This window comes from Papilio machaon, chromosome 20, assembly GCF_912999745.1.
Source record: "Papilio machaon chromosome 20, ilPapMach1.1, whole genome shotgun sequence".
Classification (NCBI taxonomy): domain Eukaryota; kingdom Metazoa; phylum Arthropoda; class Insecta; order Lepidoptera; family Papilionidae; genus Papilio; species Papilio machaon.
The window spans coordinates 1,874,709-1,894,727 of record NC_060005.1 but is presented as its reverse complement, the minus strand read 5'-3'; the positions used below and the strand labels follow the sequence as shown (position 1 = coordinate 1,894,727).

The window sequence follows — 20,019 nt, the reverse complement described above, 5'->3', positions numbered from 1 at the left end:
TTTGACTGAAAATTGGTGGGCAGGTAGATTAGAACCAGGAAACGGACATAGGATAATTTTTACCCCTTTTTCTATTTTTTATTCCGCGCGGACGCAGTCGCGGGTAAAAGCTAGTTAATTATAAATTGTGTATTTCATATTATTGGATACATTTTTATAATCTTCAATATTCAGAGTTTTTTTGCTTGTGATGACATCAGCACTATGCTAATTAAAGCTTAGTTTCTTTGTAGGGTAACATTTTAAAGTTATCTGTGTAAGTATTTGTTATTTATTATTACGAATTTAAACTGTCGAGTCTTGGTTAATAAATCAGTTCCTTAGTGTATGTTTCATAGTTAATCTGCACTTAAGGGCGATTTTATTGATCATTTAACGTCTCTGCGTTCGACAGTCGGAATGTTATGTAACGGGATTATAATAATTTCAAATAACGGTTGCGGTAACGCACTTTGTATTATTTTTTAAGATTTTTTTTTAATAATTAAATTCGACTGTTTTTTATTTGATCATTTTTATGTTTACTTTTAAATTTTCTTATTAGTTAAAGATTTGATAAACAGTTGCTATTGTACAATGTGTATTATTTTTATAATTAAGGTTAAATTTAATTATTTTTTTTTGTAAGTTGGCAACACAAAAAATAGTGATGGTATCTTTTCTCTTAATTGGTGTTATCATTATCCAATTTTAAAAAGTGTGTTTAATCTTTTTGTGGTGGTAGAATTTGTCTTTGCATTTTTGACAATTTCTCAAAAAAAAAAAGTTTTGGTATAGATAGATTTATAACCTATAGATAACTAATAAAGAGTACAAGTGAGACAAAAATAAGACTTTAGAAGGATTTTTGATGCGATTAATTACTTAAATTGTCATATAAAATACGAAATGACATTTGGAAAATAGATTTTTGGTTAGACGTCAAACTTGTATTGAACATTCATCTATATGTTATATGTCTATGGTCGTGTGATCAATGTCATGTATATTTTATTCATTGGATTTGTTTAAATTATATTTAAATGGCTTATGTGATAGATATTGTTAAGTTATTTCCTACGATTATCAACAATTGTTTTTTTTTTTCAGATATTTGATTTTAATGTTTATTACCCAAAAGAATTGAAATTATATTATGATATAGATATAAGCTTTTCAGCTTAAATATAATCTAAAATAATTTCTAGCAATTAATACCATTTTTAATCGATTTTTTGTGAACTCGTGCACAAAAGCACCATTTTGATGTCTAATTTAAAAATTCTTTAATATAAGATTTCTAAACAATGTTAGTCATTATGTGTTGCCATTGTTCAGGTCGGTAGTTGTATTTTTAAATTAGTAGTTATTTTGTAATGGTAAGTTTTTATTTTGTTAACGGTGTTGCAAGTACGCCGCGTATTTATTACGGATTTCGCTCTAAACCTGACCGATGCGTTGTTTACGAAATTATAATGTTTACATCTCTAGTCTCCCAAACTCTTGTAAAGACAAAAATGTGTATTGAAAAAAAAAATTAAAAAAACATTTAATTTTGTAATATTCGATTTATAAATTTTCTGAAGCACAAGTGTTTTATTTATTTATACCTTAACCGTTGTTGTTCGAAATAACCAAAATATGAAAGACCTTTGGCCATAAAATAAAAAAAAAACAAGTGACATTTGAGTCACATATACTTTGACAACAATAGACAAAAAATAATAATTATTTGACAGCACAAAAGTACCATTTAAACGATTTTTTCAATAAACATTAACACAAAATAAAAAGCAACATATTTATAATATTATGTTTATTAAAAAGAGAGAAAATATACACGAAAAATTAATCCATCCTTGTCTTGACATGTTTCTCGGTGATTTTGTCCTTTTCTATGATGTAAACGACCGCGCCCCAACCAGAGATAGCATCGCGGTCTGCAGCGTTCACTAGAGCCTGGTTATAAATATAAAAAATTTACACTTTGGATGTCAAGAGCAGATTATTCAAAATCCCTATCACATCAGTTCATTTGATTTTAAAATATACTGAGACAAATACAAGTTACTAAATTTAAACAATTTTAGGTTATTTTTCGTGCATATATATTTACATATGTAAAGAAATTATTTTGAGTGAAGTGTCACTTGATACATTTTTCCCAAGAGTGACATAGGGTCTGCAGTCAGTTGGTTTTATTGATTTTTTTTTAGTTTACAACCAATAATTTATATAGTAATGTAAACAAAGTCATTGAATAATTATATTCTTATAAATTGAAATCTGTTTATAAAAGCTTTGCTGACTCTTAATAATTAGATAGGCAACTTATTTAACTAAATATTCGAAGTCATTTAGTGCATTCACTTAAATACCTAAAATTTGTATGAGCATTGGAATCTGTTGAGAAAAAAATTAAGCTGCAATGTTTCTTCATATGATCAGTTGAAATAGTTATAAAATCTCACCTGTGAGATAGTTTCAAATAACTCATTGGGCTTGAGATTGGGTTCCCACAATGCTTCACACATACCATACAACTGTTCCGAACATGTTCCTGACACTACAAAATCTTCCGGCTCATTGGGACAGCCAATCTGTATGAAACATGATTTATTTTATAAAATAAACATTGGATGTAAGTAAACACTATCTTAACTTTTTTTTACCTTAATAAATGGGAGATAAAAAAGCAATAATGACCTTTACTGGTAAGACGGAATTTGAAAAGCGACCATTTTCGCAACCTAACTCTATTTTAACACATTTAAATTTATCCTTTCATTAGGGAATTAATTATTCCTCAGTAATTATTAGTTAAAACTTACCAGGTCCATATTACAGACATAAGGTTGATTATCAATAGGGTCGAGGCCTGCAATGACAGGCTCAATGAAGTATGGTCCAAAACGCTTCTCATACAATAAGTTGGACAACATGGCTGAGAATGTCTTTGGCCTCATTACTCTATTCTCTTTTAACTCATACAAATTCATCCTGAAATAAATAAGACACATTTAAATTGTAAGACAAAAAATAAAACAAACACTCCAATACCACTAACTCTACTGTTCAGTTTACTTCCATATAAAATTATTGTGGTGTCATGGAAGTGTTAAAATTTTTTTTTTTAAGTTATGTTCTAGTTTAAATACCACCCATGTTAAATTTAATATAAATATTTAGAGCACAGAGTGAAATTGGGGAGATTAATAAACAAAGTGAATTATTAATTAACTAGCTGTCGCCTGCGACTGCCCGTATTAAATAACATAATAAGTAATATGCTATGTGTTCTTCCAGACTATGTTCTACATTTGTGCCAAATTTCATCAAGATTAGTAAGAGTCAATTAGTTTGAAAATACAAATAATAACTTTGTGTCTAATTTAACACTTGTGATATAAAATAATACCTGAATTTAAGCCTTTGGAATACAGTCTGTGTGTCGGTGGCTAGACCAGGTAGACCGACGTACAAAGTAGGCCCCATTTGGTAGACTTTGGGAAAGTTTGTGGATATGGTTTGAGCTTGTATACCAAAACGCTTATCCGTAGCTATGGCTACACAGTCTTGACCTTTCATCGCCACCACTGCACCACCATTGTAGGCTAAAATTGACTGAAAAAACACCGTTCTGTTACAGAGTTGTGTTAAAATTACAAGATAGATATAATCATCTTAAGCTGGTTATTGCAGTGTACAATAGAAATATTAGAACCAGAGTGAAAATTTAAAGATGTAATTCTAAATTCCCATACAAAACAAATGTAATTGTTACAAATATGTACAGACCACTGCATGACCGGCACTTCTGCATTTGAAGACAAAGCAAAGTTTGCAATAAAATGAAACAATTACGAATAAAACTTACCATTTTAGATTGTTACTTAATTCTGCCGTACAAAATAATTATTTATCTTTATTTGAAACCACGACAAAACTGAGGACAATCAAGAAACCAAGTTGTTATAAAACCAAAGACAACAAATTGAAACTCAAAAATGACATATCATTGGACACTATACAGATAAAAAAATAAATGGCAACATACACAGACATAACTAAACATATTTAAATCGTAGCATTACTCGAGTACAAAATACAGTGGGAAGATAATTTAAATTATGACACTTTTTTAAGATATGGAAGATAGACAGAATGTGGTTATGTGATAATATAAACATATACACTTTTGAAATATTTGTCTCATAAACTCGCCTTCAATGGAAAGGGGTTAAATTACAAACAAATGTCACTAGCTCACTATACCCTTTATTTTATAATAGTGCTGGCAATAGTAATGGCAATTTTACAATATTTAAAAATGTTTTTTTCATCGATATCCAATGCCTTATTAGATTAAAAAAATAAAAATAAAAAAATAAAACTGTTTTGGCTAGTGGGAGGGAGTAACGACAAACCTCCTCTAGAGTCCTCAGAGCACCCTACTAAAACTTTTTCATAATTTGTCCAGTGGTTAAAGAGCTTATATATTATATATACTACATAGGGTAGCTTCTGTTTCAGTAGTAGGTAGATGATCCTAAGACACGATTTTAGTGCTTTATAAGGAATGCTAAGTCAGCGTAGCTACTATTTCTGCTTTATTTAAAGTTGAGTCATGGTTACTCTTGATTCTTCTAGTTATAATTTATGTTAAGTCACTGTTACTATTCACGATCCTAGTTATAACAAGTGCTGAGTCAGGGTAACTACTAAATCTCCTAGTAATAGTTGATGCGTCACGATTACTACTTCTTATTCTCCTTCTTACCCTTCTTCTAGTCATTTTCCTAGACTAAATAATGTTACTCTGAGACTACACCTACATTTAGTATTTAGACAGAGTTAGGTACTATTTACAATAATTGTCTTGAATGGAGATGGTATTAAGCATAAGTCTTTTCTAATATCTTAGCGGCTCAGCATCATCGGCGCGCTGTCCAATGCCCTCAACCCGCATCCCGCTGCGCCCAGTTACCCTTAAAATGGTGGTTTGGGCAGCGACTCGCGCGAAGTTATGAGAAGCCAATAAATCTGAAAATATTATATTAAGTTTTATCGAGTGGGTAATTGGGTTTCTCTAAGTTTATTCATATTATCTTCATGTTTTTATTTGCATTCAAACTGATAACTGATAATATATGTGCATAGATATATGCTAACCTAAAGTAGAGTGATACCAAGATATTGATTGTTTCGTAGGTACTGTTTAAGCTGCCATAAGAAGTGGATGGATAGTGGATGGATGGCTTATAGAATAGAAAAATGCAGTACCTTCATATATCAGGAATTAAATTACTACAATCATACGATACGTGTTTGTAGATATGATAAATTGCACAACAAAAATAGAAATTACCAAAGGCCTAACAAAACAAGACGCAGTGACTAATCAAAAATCGACAAAATCTAAATAGGTAATGTAATATAATAAGTACCTATATACTTAGTACTTTTATTTCTAGAGGAATAAAATACTCAAGATTTAATATATTTTTTTTTACAAATTCCTAATCGCTTTAAGGAAAGTTGCAGTCGTTCGTTGAGTGGTCTTAACTAGTTTATCGTTTACGTAGCATTGCTTAAACGGTCGTGCAAAGGGCAATCGAGAGGTCATTGCCTTTTAACCGACCTTGAATTTTATTGTCAAAAAAAGTTTTTCTAGTTACCTTTTTAGTGAAAGTTAGTTTTTCGATATTTGATGAATACGCAAGCTTAAACCCCTAAGCTTACTATCCCTAATACAAATAAGGATTTCCAGTAAACCACTTTTAAAACTAGTAAATGCTAAACATCGATGAAATTTTATGCTACCTCTAGTATAAAATGTATCTTACTAATATTATAAATGTGAATGTTTAGATGTATGTATGGAGGGATTGATGGATGTTTGTTAGAAGGTATCTCCAGAAGGGCTTAATAGATCTCGTTGTAATTTGACATAGATATAGAACATAGTCTGGAAGAACTAATAAAGTTTTCTTTATTAACGTCGCGAGGACGGAGTCGCGGGCGACAGCTAGTTTATTTATATTTATTACTAGCTTTTACCTGCGACTCCGTCCGTGCGGAATAAAAAATAGAAAACGGGGTAAAAATTATCCTATGTCCTTTTCCTGGTTCTAAGCTACCTGCCCACCAATTTTCAGTGAAATCGATTCAGCCCTTCTTTAGTTATAAATAGTGTAACTAACACAACTTTCTTTTATATATATATAGATTTTTATTTATATATATACTAGCTTTTACCCGCGACTCCGTCCGCACGGAATAAAAAAAAAAAAAAAAACGGGGTAAAAATTATCCTATGTCCTATTCCTGGTTCTAAGCTACATGCCCACCAATTTTCAGTCAAATCGATTCAGCCGTTCTTGAGTTATAAATGGCGTAACTAACACAACTTTCTTTTATATATATAGATATATATATCACGTAGGTCACCCTATCTTACAATAGAAATTAATAATTGTTCCATGATTGTAGAAATTAAAAACCTCGTCTGTTTAAAGTTTTTTTTTCTAATCTTACGTTTTTGCAATCTTATCATGATGTAATAAATAGTGTTGTGATACAACCATGTGTCTGATAAAAGCCGAAGCAGTGTGAGCTAAAACATCGGCGCGGCGACACGTTCCGAATAGAAAAATGGACGGCGAAGCGAACAGTCTTGAGACTATCATCAATAATAACCTAAATGGTTACGATTTGGAGCAGTACAATCGAATATACTACGGAAGAAGGAATCATTTAGAAGTCCCTATAAAAGAATCTTCAAAAGATAAATCGGAAGAATTCGATTTTGATATAATTGCGTATTCTTTTCCCGCCAAAATTGAACAAATTCGACCAGCCAGGATAGTTAAGATTGGAGTTATACAACATTCAATCGTTCTACCGACGGATCAACCGATTAGTTTACAGAAAGCGGCAATTTTCGAGAAAGTTAAAGTGATCATAGAGACGGCCGGTGAGGAAGGGGTGAACATCCTATGTCTCCAGGAGTTGTGGAACATGCCAATGTTTGTCGCGACCAGAGAGAAGCACCCGTGGTGCGAGTTCGCCGAGTCCGCAGAGAACGGACCCACCACTAGATTTATTTCGGAACTGGCAGCTAAATATTCCATGGTGATCGTGTCTCCGATTTTAGAGCGAGATGAAAATCATAGTGACATTTTGTGGAACACCGCAGTCGTGATCAGTGACAATGGTAACGTGATCGGCAAGCATCGGAAGAATCATGTGCCAAGAGTCGGGGACTTCAACGAGTCAACTTACTATATGGAAGGTAACACGGGCCATCCGGTATTCGCGACTCGCTATGGTAAGATAGCTGTCAACATCTGCTTCGGCCGACACCACGTCCTTAACTGGATGATGTTTGGTCACAACGGAGCGGAGATCGTGTTTAACCCCTCGGCAACCGTTGGTGGTGATACCGGGAGTGAGTACATGTGGAATATAGAAGCTAGAAATGCAGCTATAACTAATAGTTACTTCACCGCGGCAATCAATAGAGTTGGGAATGAAAGATTTAAAAGTGAATTTACCTCGGGGGATGGGATGCCCGCTCATCATAGCTTCGGGCCTTTTTACGGGTCGAGTTATATCTGCGCGCCCGATGGTGTCCGATGCCCTGGACTATCGCGCACTAGGGACGGACTCCTCATCGGGGTGTTGGACTTGAACCTGAACAGGCAAGTGAGGGACCGCACTTGTTACCAAATGACGCAACGTTTGGATTTGTACGTGAACAGTTTGAGTAAAGTTTTAGATATAGATTATAAACCACAAGTTGTGTACGAAAAGAGAAAATAGTTTGTAATTTTTTTTAATCCTCGATAAAAATATAAAAAACGAATCTCGCTTTTTCTTAATATTTTTTCTTTACAGTGAAAGTTTAGTACTTATAAATAATAAATATATCACTGACCATCAAAATAAGATTTACCTGCTGTGAAATCATTTTTCATTTTTTAATATCCATCCGTTTATATGGCTTTGTGAAAAATATAACATTTTTAAGCAATAAATTAAAAGATTCGATATAAAAATGTCAATTGATCCCAACCCTATATCTTCCAATGAAAAGGTGACTGACCGAAGCAACACTTACATATTTATTTAGAATGTTCTGCATAAGCTAATTAAAGAAATATTACAAATAGCCAAAAATTTGAGCATTAATATTTTGTTAAATAAATACCATCCTGTAGGTGTGTGACATACTCGAAATTATTCAATTAATTTAATAGTACATAATGCATTTTTCAAGCAATATTTATTACTATCATATGAAAAAATACTTTAAACTCTTGACTCTTTTAATAATTAGGTTTTCTTATATATCTTTAAATTTTTATCATCTATATTTGGTCAGTAAGTATTTTAAAACACATTTGGAAATTAAATTGACGAAAGTAAACTGTTAAAATTTACACATTTTCCCGCTTGACATCAGCATAAGAATAGCAATAATATTTCAATCCTCACAATGACATTGATTTTTTCCTCTTAACCTATTTTTCTACGAACGATGACCATGTCTTAAATATGAAAGTAAGTTACTACGTCTGGCTAGTCATACTACGTTGTCAATTAACACTTTATAAATCAAATATTAAATCGTACTTTGCTCTCCCATAAAAAATAAGCACAACGATATTTGATCTTTGAACGTTAACTTGTATGAATCATATTTTCAAAACTGCAATGTCATTGTTTGATTCAGAAGAAAAACTCCTAATGTTTAATTCTAAGAGATCGTGTGACGTAGAGATACAGGTTATGAGATTAATACAGGTTTTTTGTTTTACAACTACGAAAATTAAGCAAACTAAAAGGAATAAGGCATCGTATCTGAAACTAAAGAAGAAATTTTAAACAATTAAGACTGGCGACGTATGGAGTAAAGATAAAATAGGTAATATCTTCGTTTCTTAATAGTTTTTATTTTTTTATTTTTTTATTGAACTAAATATATTTTTACAAATTTAATAGTTACAAACGCTGCTTTGCCTACATTAAATAACAGGCGCTTTGCGATAAATCTACTCGGTGTTTTGTATAATATTGTATGACAGGCTATTTTTAACCTTATGAATTTAGAATATTTTAGTACCCCATCATTTTTTAAAATCATGCAACCTATGTCAATTCTTATCACTAAGTGTTTTTCTTTAAAAAGCGCCTGTAAGAAATTATCAACAAATTGACTAAAATTTTAAATCACTATGTATTTTCATAGAAAACTAAACTATAAAAATATCGCGATAAAAGGATATAATAGGTTTTAAATCTATGATACAAGTTTGATTTTTTCTCCAAAATCTTTATTTATAAAATAATACAAAATCATTTATTGTTTTTCATTTAATTCTTTAGAATACATTTCTAACCTCGAAGTCATAGGAAAACCCCAGTGGTCTCTTATTTGTCTACACAAATTAAGGTCTATTTCCCCGATGAGTAGACCATCCTTAACTCTAGATAGTCCAGGAGTTCTGCATCCATTAGGAGCTGTTATATAACTAGATCCATAATAACTTCGAGTTATTTTTTTATTATCCCGCGTTTTAATAAACTCTTCAATGCCAACCCTATTAATGCTGCAAGTGAAAAAACCATTCGCAATAGCTGCATTACGAGCTTCTATGCCCCAAAACGATTCGCCGAATTCAGATATAGTGGCTGAAGGGTTGAAGACAATTTCAGCACCATTTAATGCGAACATCAACCAGTTTAAAGCATGATGTCGGCCAAAGCAAATGTTGACGGCGATTTTTCCATATTGAGTCTCGAATACAGGATGTCCTAAATTACCAGGAGCGTAATATGCAGTTTCACTAAAGCTGCCAACACTTGGGAGATGATTTTTGCGATGTTTTCCCAAATATTTTCCATTATCTACAACCACTGCTGTATTCCACCAAATATTATTATTATCTATCTCTAGAATAGGTGATATTATTACCATAGAGTATTTCTTTGATAAATTACTAATGAATTTTGTACTGGGTCCATTTTCAGCCGATTCAGCGAATTCTGACCATTTATCCTTTTCTCCTGTACACAGAAAAAATGGCATAGACCATGTTTCCTGCAGACATAATATTTGAACACCCTCAGATGCTGCAATATTTATAATATTTTCAACTTTGTTAAATATTGCTTTTCTTTGAGAAATTAATGGTTCATTAGTTGGTAAAACAATAGAATGTTGTACTAACCCCAATTTAACCAATCTCGGTTTTCTAACCTCTTCTTTAGCTGCGTGAAAAGAATAAGCTGCCAGCTCGACTTCAAACTTTTCACTCGCGATAACACTGGCTGGTTTAAATTTTATTTCACAATGATCTTCACGTCCGTAATATATTCTGTTGAATTCATTTATTTGTTCCGAATTTAAATTGTTTTTGACAATTTCATCGAGAGTTTGAGAACGCGCCATCTTGTTCAGTGTAGAAAACAAACTTGATTGTATAGCGAGTACATGTTACATAACTGTGAGATGTAAACACAGCGCGTTGTACTTACTGTATATAGACGTAGATAAATTCTTCGGCGTACCTTAGGTACAGTTTCTGCATACATTTACCATGCTTATTAAAAACAGGTTTAAGGGACCATCTATAATGACTACGTTTCAACTCGTCTTTTATTTAATTAAAAAAAAGATTTAATTTACTATAATATATTTTTAAATGTCCATAAAATAACATTTAATATTCAATATTCTAAACTGAGATTAGTAAGTACCTTATGTATCAAGTTTAGTTGGCTTTTATCTATCTCATCAACATCCTAAATATAAATAGTCTATTCCTAGGTATCTATAATATTGTTTATTTATACCGGAGTTAATGTTCTTTTGATAAGGCTATTATTTTTATACAGATACTGTTATATTATCAGAGGGGTCCAAGTTCATCGGATGTACATTAAGCAACACACAGACAAATAACACTAGATGTTTTGAGTGCATTTGTAAAGCGGCAGCCCGACTGTTTAAATAGCGCGAATGATCGAGAATCACCAACAGTCATTCACGATAGCCTCCAGTTGACGGACGACATTGCAATGGAAAACGAAACGGTCAGCCTCGAAGCGATAGTTAACAACAATCTGACGGGCCGGGACTTACAGGAATTTAATAGAATATATTACGGCAGAAGGGACCACAATGAATTGAAACTCAAAGATTCTTCTATCGCTGCAGCTAAAGAGGCCGACTTTGAAATCGCGGCGTATGGTTTTCCAGCTAAAAAGGAACATACGAGACCACCGAGAATAGTTAAGGTTGGCGTCATCCAGCATTCCATAGCCGCGCCCACCGATCGCCCGGTCAACGAGCAGAAGAACGCTATATTAGCAAAGGTTAAGAAGATTATCGACGTCGCCGGACAAGAGGGCGTGAATATTATCTGTTTCCATGAACTATGGAACATGCCCTTTGCTTTTTGCACTCGAGAAAAGCAGCCGTGGTGTGAATTCGCAGAGTCTGCCGAAGAAGGTCCTACGACCCGCTTCCTCAAGGAGCTGGCTGTTAAATACGCGATGGTCATAGTATCATCTATACTCGAACGTGACGAGAACCACAGCGACATCTTGTGGAATACGACCGTCGTGATCAGCGACACCGGCAATGTGATCGGCAAGCATCGTAAGAACCACATACCGAGGGTGGGCGACTTCAACGAGTCCAACTACTACATGGAAGGTAACACGGGCCATCCGGTGTTTGCGACTCGCTATGGTAAGATAGCTGTCAACATCTGCTTCGGCCGGCACCACGTCCTCAACTGGATGATGTTCGGACTCAACGGTGCTGAGATCGTCTTCAATCCATCTTGTACAGTCGCCGGGGAAGCCGGCAGTGAGTACATGTGGAACATAGAGGCGCGGAATGCTGCGATAACTAACTGCTACTACACGGCCGCTATAAACAGAGTTGGGTACGAGGAGTTCCCCAACGAGTTCACCTCAGCCGACGGTAAACCGGCGCACAAGGACCTGGGTCTGTTCTACGGCTCGAGTTACTTCTGTGGTCCGGACGGTGTAAGATGTCCCGGACTTTCCCGTACTAAAGACGGTCTCCTTATTGCCGAAATGGATTTGAACCTGAACAGACAGATAAGGGACCGTCGCTGCTACTACATGACACAAAGACTCGACATGTATGCGGACAGTCTGAGGAAGGTCCTCGACTTGGACTACAAGCCACAAGTAGTACATGAAAATGAAAAGTAAAAAGGTTTTTTGATATTATTGTTAGTTAACACTAAGTTTCCATTACTAAACATTTATATTATTCAATTAAATAAACGAGTTATAAATTATCTGTTTATTATTTATTTACTTCGATTACACATTAATTAGAGATAAATGGCACAAACATACGTTAACTTAAGTTGTTTCTGAGAATTTATTTATGAATTTCAATTACAAGGCAAATTTAAGTACAAGAGCCAACTGAAATATATGCCAAGTACATATTTACTGGCCAACTAAAGTAAAAGTAGTAATAGAAAATTACATATGGTACTTTTCTTTAAAAAAAACAATGTCAGAAATTGGCTATCGCGCAAACCACAGAACTATATATTGTATTATGATTGCTCATTATAAATGTTTAATGGTGTAAAACGATTTTAATTAGTTCGCTTTCTGATAAATAGCTGTCGCCCGCGACTTCGTTCGCGCAAAAATAAAAAACAACTTAATTAGTAGCCTATGTGTTCTTACTAGTGATGCAACGGAAGTGTCTTACCGGAACCAGAAACGGAAACAGATGTCAAAAATAAATTTTAGCAGAAACGGAAACGGAAACGGATGCGGAAACAGAAGTGTAAATAATAATAAAAAAAATATTTACAAAAATATTTTTCTGGGTAAAAACAGTTTGTATTCGTTTTTAATTTATTAAGGCATTGGATATCGGTGTCCTTTAGCCGTCAATGTATGTATTTTTACTGCGCTGCAATAAGTTAAAATACGCGTTTTTTTATTTATTTTCAGGAAACAAAATTACACTATTTACAAATTAATGTTCGCCAAACCACTCGTGTTGACAAACGACAAATATATTTCTTTCTTTATTAATACATTCACTGCTGACCACTCGGATCCGAGCGAGGAGCCCGTTCACTTTGTAGTAACCAGTAAGCCGCCGGCGTTTGAAGCGAGTCCATGTTGCTTTATGTGGCTACTCTGGCAATATAGTCAACTAACGAAAAAGAGTACTAGTTTCATTCTTACAGTGTTGTAGTGATTAGTATCACGTTCGTACGGAGGCACACATAAAAATATCTTGTATCACATGAAGCTAAGGCTGAACTTTATGTTATGTATGTATATTTTTTAAATATATGTATGTCCTGTATGTGTGTGTATGCGTGTGTGTGTGTGTGTATGTGTGTGTGTATATGTGTGATGATGATCCCTAGCGCTCAAACGCAAAAAATGTGTTTTTTTTATTGAAATAATTATAATAACATTATTAATTTATCTATATGTTCAACATTCCCAGATACTAAATAAAAATTCATCATAAAAAGTTTTGGCTCCCAGCTGTTATATTTTTTTTATTTTGTAAACAGTGAATGTGTTAAGTATCAAATACACCAAATCTAGATTAGAAAAAGATATAATTATTAGGCGTCGGTGGCTCGTGGCACTTGACTTGCAATCTGCAGGGCCTGGGTTCGAATCCCGCCATGTGTTTTTTGATTTTCGATTTACATATGTACATTTATCCGACGTTCTTACGGTGAAGGAAAACGTAGTGATGCTGCCTGCACATATCTCAGAAAAAATTCAATGAGATGTTTGAAGTCACCCCGCCCTGGGCCAGCGTGGTAGACTATTGCCTAGTCACCCCTAATTTGGGGTAAACTCCGAGCCCCTCAGTGGGGATGCATAGTGAGCTGATGATAATAATGATGATGATATATTACATGGTTATCACTTATTCAAAAGTACATTTAATAACTCGTAAGTATGAAATAGTCACATTTTGCCAGTTGTCAAATATTATATGGACAACAACTAGACAGTTTACTCCAGCAAGAGAAACTGATTGTTTCAAACAGCAGCAGAAAATATTACGCGCTTATATTCACAAAATAGTACGTAAACAAACAAATGCGACAAGTGCCGAAAGGCCGCGCACAGACTGCGCGTCTCGCGTCGCGCATTTGGATCTCTCAGCCGTCGTAAAGTTCCGTTTTATCTCCGTTATAAAAGTTGCGGAAACAGAAGCAGAAACGGATGTTGAAAAGCATGCGGAACTTCCGCACTTGCGGAAACGGAAACAGACATCCGTTGCATCACTAGTTCTTACAGACTATGTACTACATCTATGCCAAATTTCATCGAAATCCGTGCAGTCGTTCTGGAGATACCTACTAATAAACAGCTATTTATCCATTTATCCATACATCCAAACATTCGCATTTATATCAGTAAGATGGAGTTTACTTGATTAACAGATTAAAAATTGTAATTTAACTACTCGTTTATGAACGTCGTATTTAAGACAATATTTTTAATTTTCCCGCGACATAATATTCATTTGTTATTTTCATCATATATTTTTAATTCCATGGAAAATATTGTTGACAATTGAGCGAGCGAGAAGTTAATTATTTTTTATATTAATTAAGTACTTTGTTGTACGTTTGGAATAATATCGCGTAAAGATAGTGTACAAAATGATAAATGATATGGAACATCCTCCGGTTCTACAAACGATTTCAAATCTGGAATATTTCCGTTCAGATGTTTTCAAACATTATCTAATATAAAATTCTCGTGTCACAGTTTTCGTCACCGTACTCCTCCGAAACGTCTTGACTGATTCTCATGAAATTTTGTATACATATTGGGTAGGTCTGAGAATCCGACAACATCTATTTTTCATTTTTTTTAATTGCGCGCGGACGTAGTCGCGGTCGACAGCTAGTATACGATATTAATTGCAGGATGTTGTTTATACAATACGTACATATTTCTACGTAGTTCCTTCGTAAGTCTGTTAAACTATGGTGTGGTAATTATTAGTTACATTTTAAACATTTTGATGGATAAAGACCGTATTTAGACAGTTTTATTAATCTGATTGATCCTACAGACAATAGTTTTTTGTCAGTGTTGCTATATTCAATTTATTACCACATCTTTCTATTTAAATCTTTCTGTAGCATTAATCCTAGGTTTTTGAGACTAGAATCCCAGTTTAAAACATATTTTGTATACAGAGATTTCGGTCTCAGAAACTAACGGTAAGACGCGTGAAGGTGATTTAAGTATGAGAAATCTACCCTAAGGGTTTTCCTCAGTGAGCGATTAACGAAGAGATCGAACGATTACGGCAGAAGAGGACAAAATATCATTTTTCCTAAGAGATTTTCCAATCTATTTTTCAATAAGAAAGAGTTCAACGTATTAATTAAAAAAAACATCGTTGCGATTGTCATATGTTTTGGAAACTTTGACTCGTTTATCTCAAACTGCGAATAAAAATATAATAAGTAAATAATTAATTTAAAGTAAACAATAGTTATATTTATTAGTATGCGTTGCTCGTGATAGGTGCTAAGTACAAGTACAGATGACAGGATTTTGTTGCAGTTTGCATACAAACAATTTCATTAGTAGACATTTATTAATAGCTTATGTACCTTTATTTATGCATTTACTAGCTGACGACCGCGACTCCGTGCGCACTGTATTAAAAAAACTTAGTATGTAGTATGTGTTCTTCCAGATTATTTTATTTTATTTATTTATTTATTTAAGCAGTACATCAAATTTGATTACAATACAATAATTTCGCCAAACTGCAAGAGCAGTTAATTGGCGAAAAACTGCACCCAAAATCCTTACAATACACTAATACTTATTACTACAAATGAGACACTAAAATTTAAAATAAAAATATAAATTAAGCTACAAATGAAACAATTACTTACTCGGTAGCGTAGGTATCTAGTAACAGTGCTTTGAATTTTTTTCTTATCGCTGCCTTTTTTCAGGCTATCTTCTTGAAGTGCATATGCATTAAATAATCGCGGCACCAGATGTTCTACATCTGTGCCTAACATCGAGATCCGTTAAACCGTTCTGTAGATACCTTCCTAATTCTTTAAAACTTTTCTCTAACCACGTTTAAAAATTACGGAGTACCTAAAATTCACTTAAATTAAATATAAGTTAATAAGGTTTATGATTTCTTATATTTTCTTAAAATAGATTTCATCGATTTGATTCCGTAAGTTTTCCAAAAAATGTATGAAGGAATATATTTATAGTGTAAAAATAAGCATTCTCTGCAAGCTAATTGCCATTATTTTCTCGCTCTTATTAATATTTATACTGTACAGAGAGTATAATTACAGTTTTAAAGCATTTTTACAACACTTGCGAAATGACGAGTGCAAAATCTTTTTAAAACTGGAGAGCTATCCGATGCGACAACTAAATAGAAGCAAAGCTAAAAGCTGCGATGCGACTCAAAACGATAATTTCGGTGCAATTTTCTCACTTGCGGCGAGAGATGTCGCTAATGTGTTGCTCTATGGTCTCAACATCTAGTCTGTACCGACACAAAATTAATTATTTCATTCATATAATCTTTATTTGATGGTGATAAAGGTGGTTCTTGCTTGATGCAGCGATTTATGTATAGTTGTAAGGGATTGCTTTCAAGAGTACTCGCGGTTGCAGTCCGTGACATTCCATTACAATAATGATGTGCTTTGCACAGGGTTGTAATTTAAATTCTCTATCTGCGTCACGCAGATTTATTTAATGTTAAGTTAACTTACTTAGTGTAATTTTACTTATACTTAAGTCAGACTAGGTCTCTTTGTGGCGTAGTAAAGACTGAATGCGACAGTATTTTTATCTGTTATTAACAGAATCCAGCAAAAGTATAAATAAGAAAAAAATTGTAAGTGTAAATATGAACCTTACGTTTTCTTAGGAACGGAATACTTAACTGGAATACTCATAGAAACACAACTAGAACTTGAGATAGAAGTATACTATCCAAAGACTGAAAATGAAAATTTTTATTACCTACAGAGTAACGTTATGGGAATTATTAAAAAAAAAATTGTCTGCAACAGTTTGCGTCAGCCCTATCCACAACTAGGTCGTACGAAGAGCGTAGAGTCGACAGCGGCGGAAGTCAGAGCACCTTGATTATTCAGTCGCATTTGATACTGAAAGTCTGAAAATTGCATGCAAATCTCGCGACGTTTTAGCGCCTTGTTTCACCATGTAGACATACGAATATTAACGTGGATTTCCACTGTTAAAAAAGTCACATAAAATAAAACAAAATTGATAAATAAACTATATTTTCATCTCCCTAATTTTCTCAACTTACCTTCTAGACACGAATGTTTTGTACCTTATAAAATGAAGTCCAATTTAAAAGAAAATAATTCGATTAATTTCATAAATATTGTGTCGGTTTGTTTCTTTCCTCGGGTAATTAAGGTCGTTACGATGTCGGAAGAAACATGGCTGCACTACCGTTTCCGGCGTTACTTTTTTAATTTTTCATTTACGGCCAGCGATTTCAATTTTTTCCTCTAATTTTTCATTAAACTTGGCCGCACGTTTTGCCCTCGGGGACTATTTTTAATGTAAATTAGCAAAGAATATGCTTCAGATAATTAGCACGTTGATTTATGTTTTTTTATTGTAACAGGGAAACATGGGATTTGTATTCTGTTTTTTTTTTTACTTTTTATAATTTCGATTGAATTTATTTACTTTGTACCGATAAGTCCAAGAACTCCGGTTGGTAATTTTAGTGGAATAATCAGTATTTAATTATACGTTTTTAAGTTTTTAAGAGCGTCGGTGGCTCAGGGGTTAAGCACTTGGCTTGCAATCTGCAGGTCCTGGGTTCGAATCCCGCAATGTACCAATGTGTTTTTCGACTCTCGATTTACATATGTACATTTATCCGACGTTCTTAAGGTGAAGGAAACATCGTGATGCAACCTGCACATATCTGAGAAGTAATTCAAAGATATGTGTGAAGTCAACCAACCCGCACGGGGCCAGCGTGGTTTACTATGGCCTGGTCACCCCTAACTCGGGCTAGGCTCCGAGCCCCTCAGTGGGGACGTACAATGAGCTGATGATTCTTATTTAAAAAAATACCTGCAAATTGTCAGGTCACCATGAATCCAATATATTATTTTCGTATTTAAGGGAAAAGATAAAACGAATTTTAGTTTTAATTTTTAAAAAATTAAGAAAAATTATTTTTTGATGTACCATTTTTAAAATTACTTTTTTATGTTCGTTGAGTTTTTTTGCCAGTTTTTTTTAGTATGGATTTTGGTCAGAGCGACCGAGGCGTCTGATTCCATTGACACAAGGCGCGTTTCATTTCCGGCCGCGCTGTCCATTGGCACATTGGAAAAAAAAACATGTCTCACTATTACACCAAACTTGATTTGACTGTGAACAACGAAAGCAGTGGAGATGTTCTTGCTTGTATTTTTATAAAAATATTATATTTTTGTCTATGTCTTCATACTTCTAATACAAAAATGTGCGTTTTTTACCTTCAGTTTGATACGTTATAATGATTTTTCTTCAAAAATTTATTCAATCTACAATATTGCCGTCGTTAAATATATGAACCTTTACTCATTTTCACGAATATAGTTCAAATTTAATTTTATGATATATTTTTATTTTTATGAGTTAATAACATAATTTAAACACCAACAATGGCTAACAATAAGAACTATTAGGCTTTAAGCGTGATATTCAATAGGTCGTTTTACGCATTTGAAATAGTATGACATTAACCTCTATGCATGTCTTAGTTCTATTCGATTCCGGCGTCAGTAAATTGAAAAGCAGACTCGAAAACCCCTTTAGTATGATGTGTCACTACTCACTACAATAGAGAACGGAGCACCTACACCCCACGACACAGACGGAGTTACGGAGTTATCGTTTTAAAAATTTGACACACGGAAAACGTTCCGGATGTAGATTGCTGATGTATGAATCTTTAAAAAACGTCAAATGAAAGAAACGAAAAAAATAAATAAAAATAAAAACTTTTTTTTACCATTTGGTTATTTTTTAACATAGTAACAATTATTCACTAACCTAAATTATAAGAACACAAATTAAAAAGTTTTGTTGTAAGTCAAGTAAAAAAAAAATCTAACGAAATTTAACGCATTCTAAATTTAAAAAAATAAATTAAATAACGTAATAAGATATAAGTTGCCAGTAAGAAACAAAGATTAGCAATATATCTGTTTTGTTTTCTATTACCATATTACTCCAAATTGTATATGTGTCGTGGCTCAAACTTAATTTCATAAAGTTTCTGTTCTGCGATCCATCACAGGGTTTTATTGAGTTACGACCCCAGCGCCCTCTACACGACGCCGACTTAAATTGCCGACACTCAAAACAATTATAACCATAAAAATTTTAGGTTATATTATTAATATTTATGTTAGTATACAGTAGGTAGAAAGTAATCATAAACTAAGTTGATAGAAATTACTGTTTTGGTTAAGTTTTTGTAAGAGTGAAAACTTTAAAATACTACCAAAATAAATACTCTCGTAAATGTTATGTACACGGATATTAACATATGTAAAAGATCTAATACTATATAATTGATAAGTTCTATGTGTGTTATAAATGTTGAGGTTATGTTGAAATAAATAAATAAATAAAGTGTGTGACTGTGGTTACAACTTATAAAGCAAACAATTTTATTAAGTTTAAAACTTAAAAATATAGATTAGACGATTGTATAAATAACCTATAGTAACTAAGCATGTACCCACTCGAGTTTCTTTTGACAGCCTATATTCGTCATGGTTCATAGGAACATAGTTAATTGATGCACATATCTTGATTCTTATTACCAAGGTGATAAAGTTTAAAACGTTTTAAATCATGCTTTAATGATGTGGTCTTAACACATGAGGCTGATCACACCCGCGGGTACCATACATCATACGCACGAGGGGA

At 33.4% G+C, this 20,019-nt stretch overlaps 4 protein-coding genes across 4 annotated transcripts; 2 read left to right on the top strand and 2 right to left on the bottom strand.

Moving 5' to 3' along the window:
* Positions 1-1,791: 1,791 nt before the first annotated feature.
* Positions 1,792-3,970, bottom strand: LOC106710016 (proteasome subunit beta type-3). The gene is made up of 5 exons (XM_014501959.2): positions 3,857-3,970; positions 3,398-3,603; positions 2,811-2,979; positions 2,451-2,579; positions 1,792-1,938 (listed from the first exon to the last, which is right to left on the bottom strand). The coding sequence occupies exons 1-5, from the start codon at positions 3,857-3,859 to the stop codon at positions 1,828-1,830; spliced, it is 618 nt and encodes a 205-aa protein (XP_014357445.1). The 5' UTR covers positions 3,860-3,970; the 3' UTR covers positions 1,792-1,827.
* A 2,603-nt stretch (positions 3,971-6,573) lies between these two features.
* On the top strand, positions 6,574-7,803 carry LOC106709981 (beta-ureidopropionase-like). Its single transcript, XM_045682806.1, has one exon. It carries the CDS (start codon positions 6,634-6,636, stop codon positions 7,801-7,803), a length of 1,170 nt encoding a protein of 389 aa, XP_045538762.1. The 5' UTR covers positions 6,574-6,633.
* Positions 7,804-9,310: 1,507 nt separating this feature from the next.
* On the bottom strand, positions 9,311-10,622 carry LOC106710057 (beta-ureidopropionase-like). The gene has a single exon (XM_045682807.1). The coding sequence runs from the start codon at positions 10,433-10,435 to the stop codon at positions 9,344-9,346; it is 1,092 nt and encodes a 363-aa protein (XP_045538763.1). The 5' UTR covers positions 10,436-10,622; the 3' UTR covers positions 9,311-9,343.
* A 266-nt stretch (positions 10,623-10,888) lies between these two features.
* LOC106710056 (beta-ureidopropionase-like) lies at positions 10,889-12,307 on the top strand. The gene has a single exon (XM_045682967.1). The coding sequence runs from the start codon at positions 11,065-11,067 to the stop codon at positions 12,232-12,234; it is 1,170 nt and encodes a 389-aa protein (XP_045538923.1). The 5' UTR covers positions 10,889-11,064; the 3' UTR covers positions 12,235-12,307.
* Positions 12,308-20,019: the final 7,712 nt, after the last annotated feature.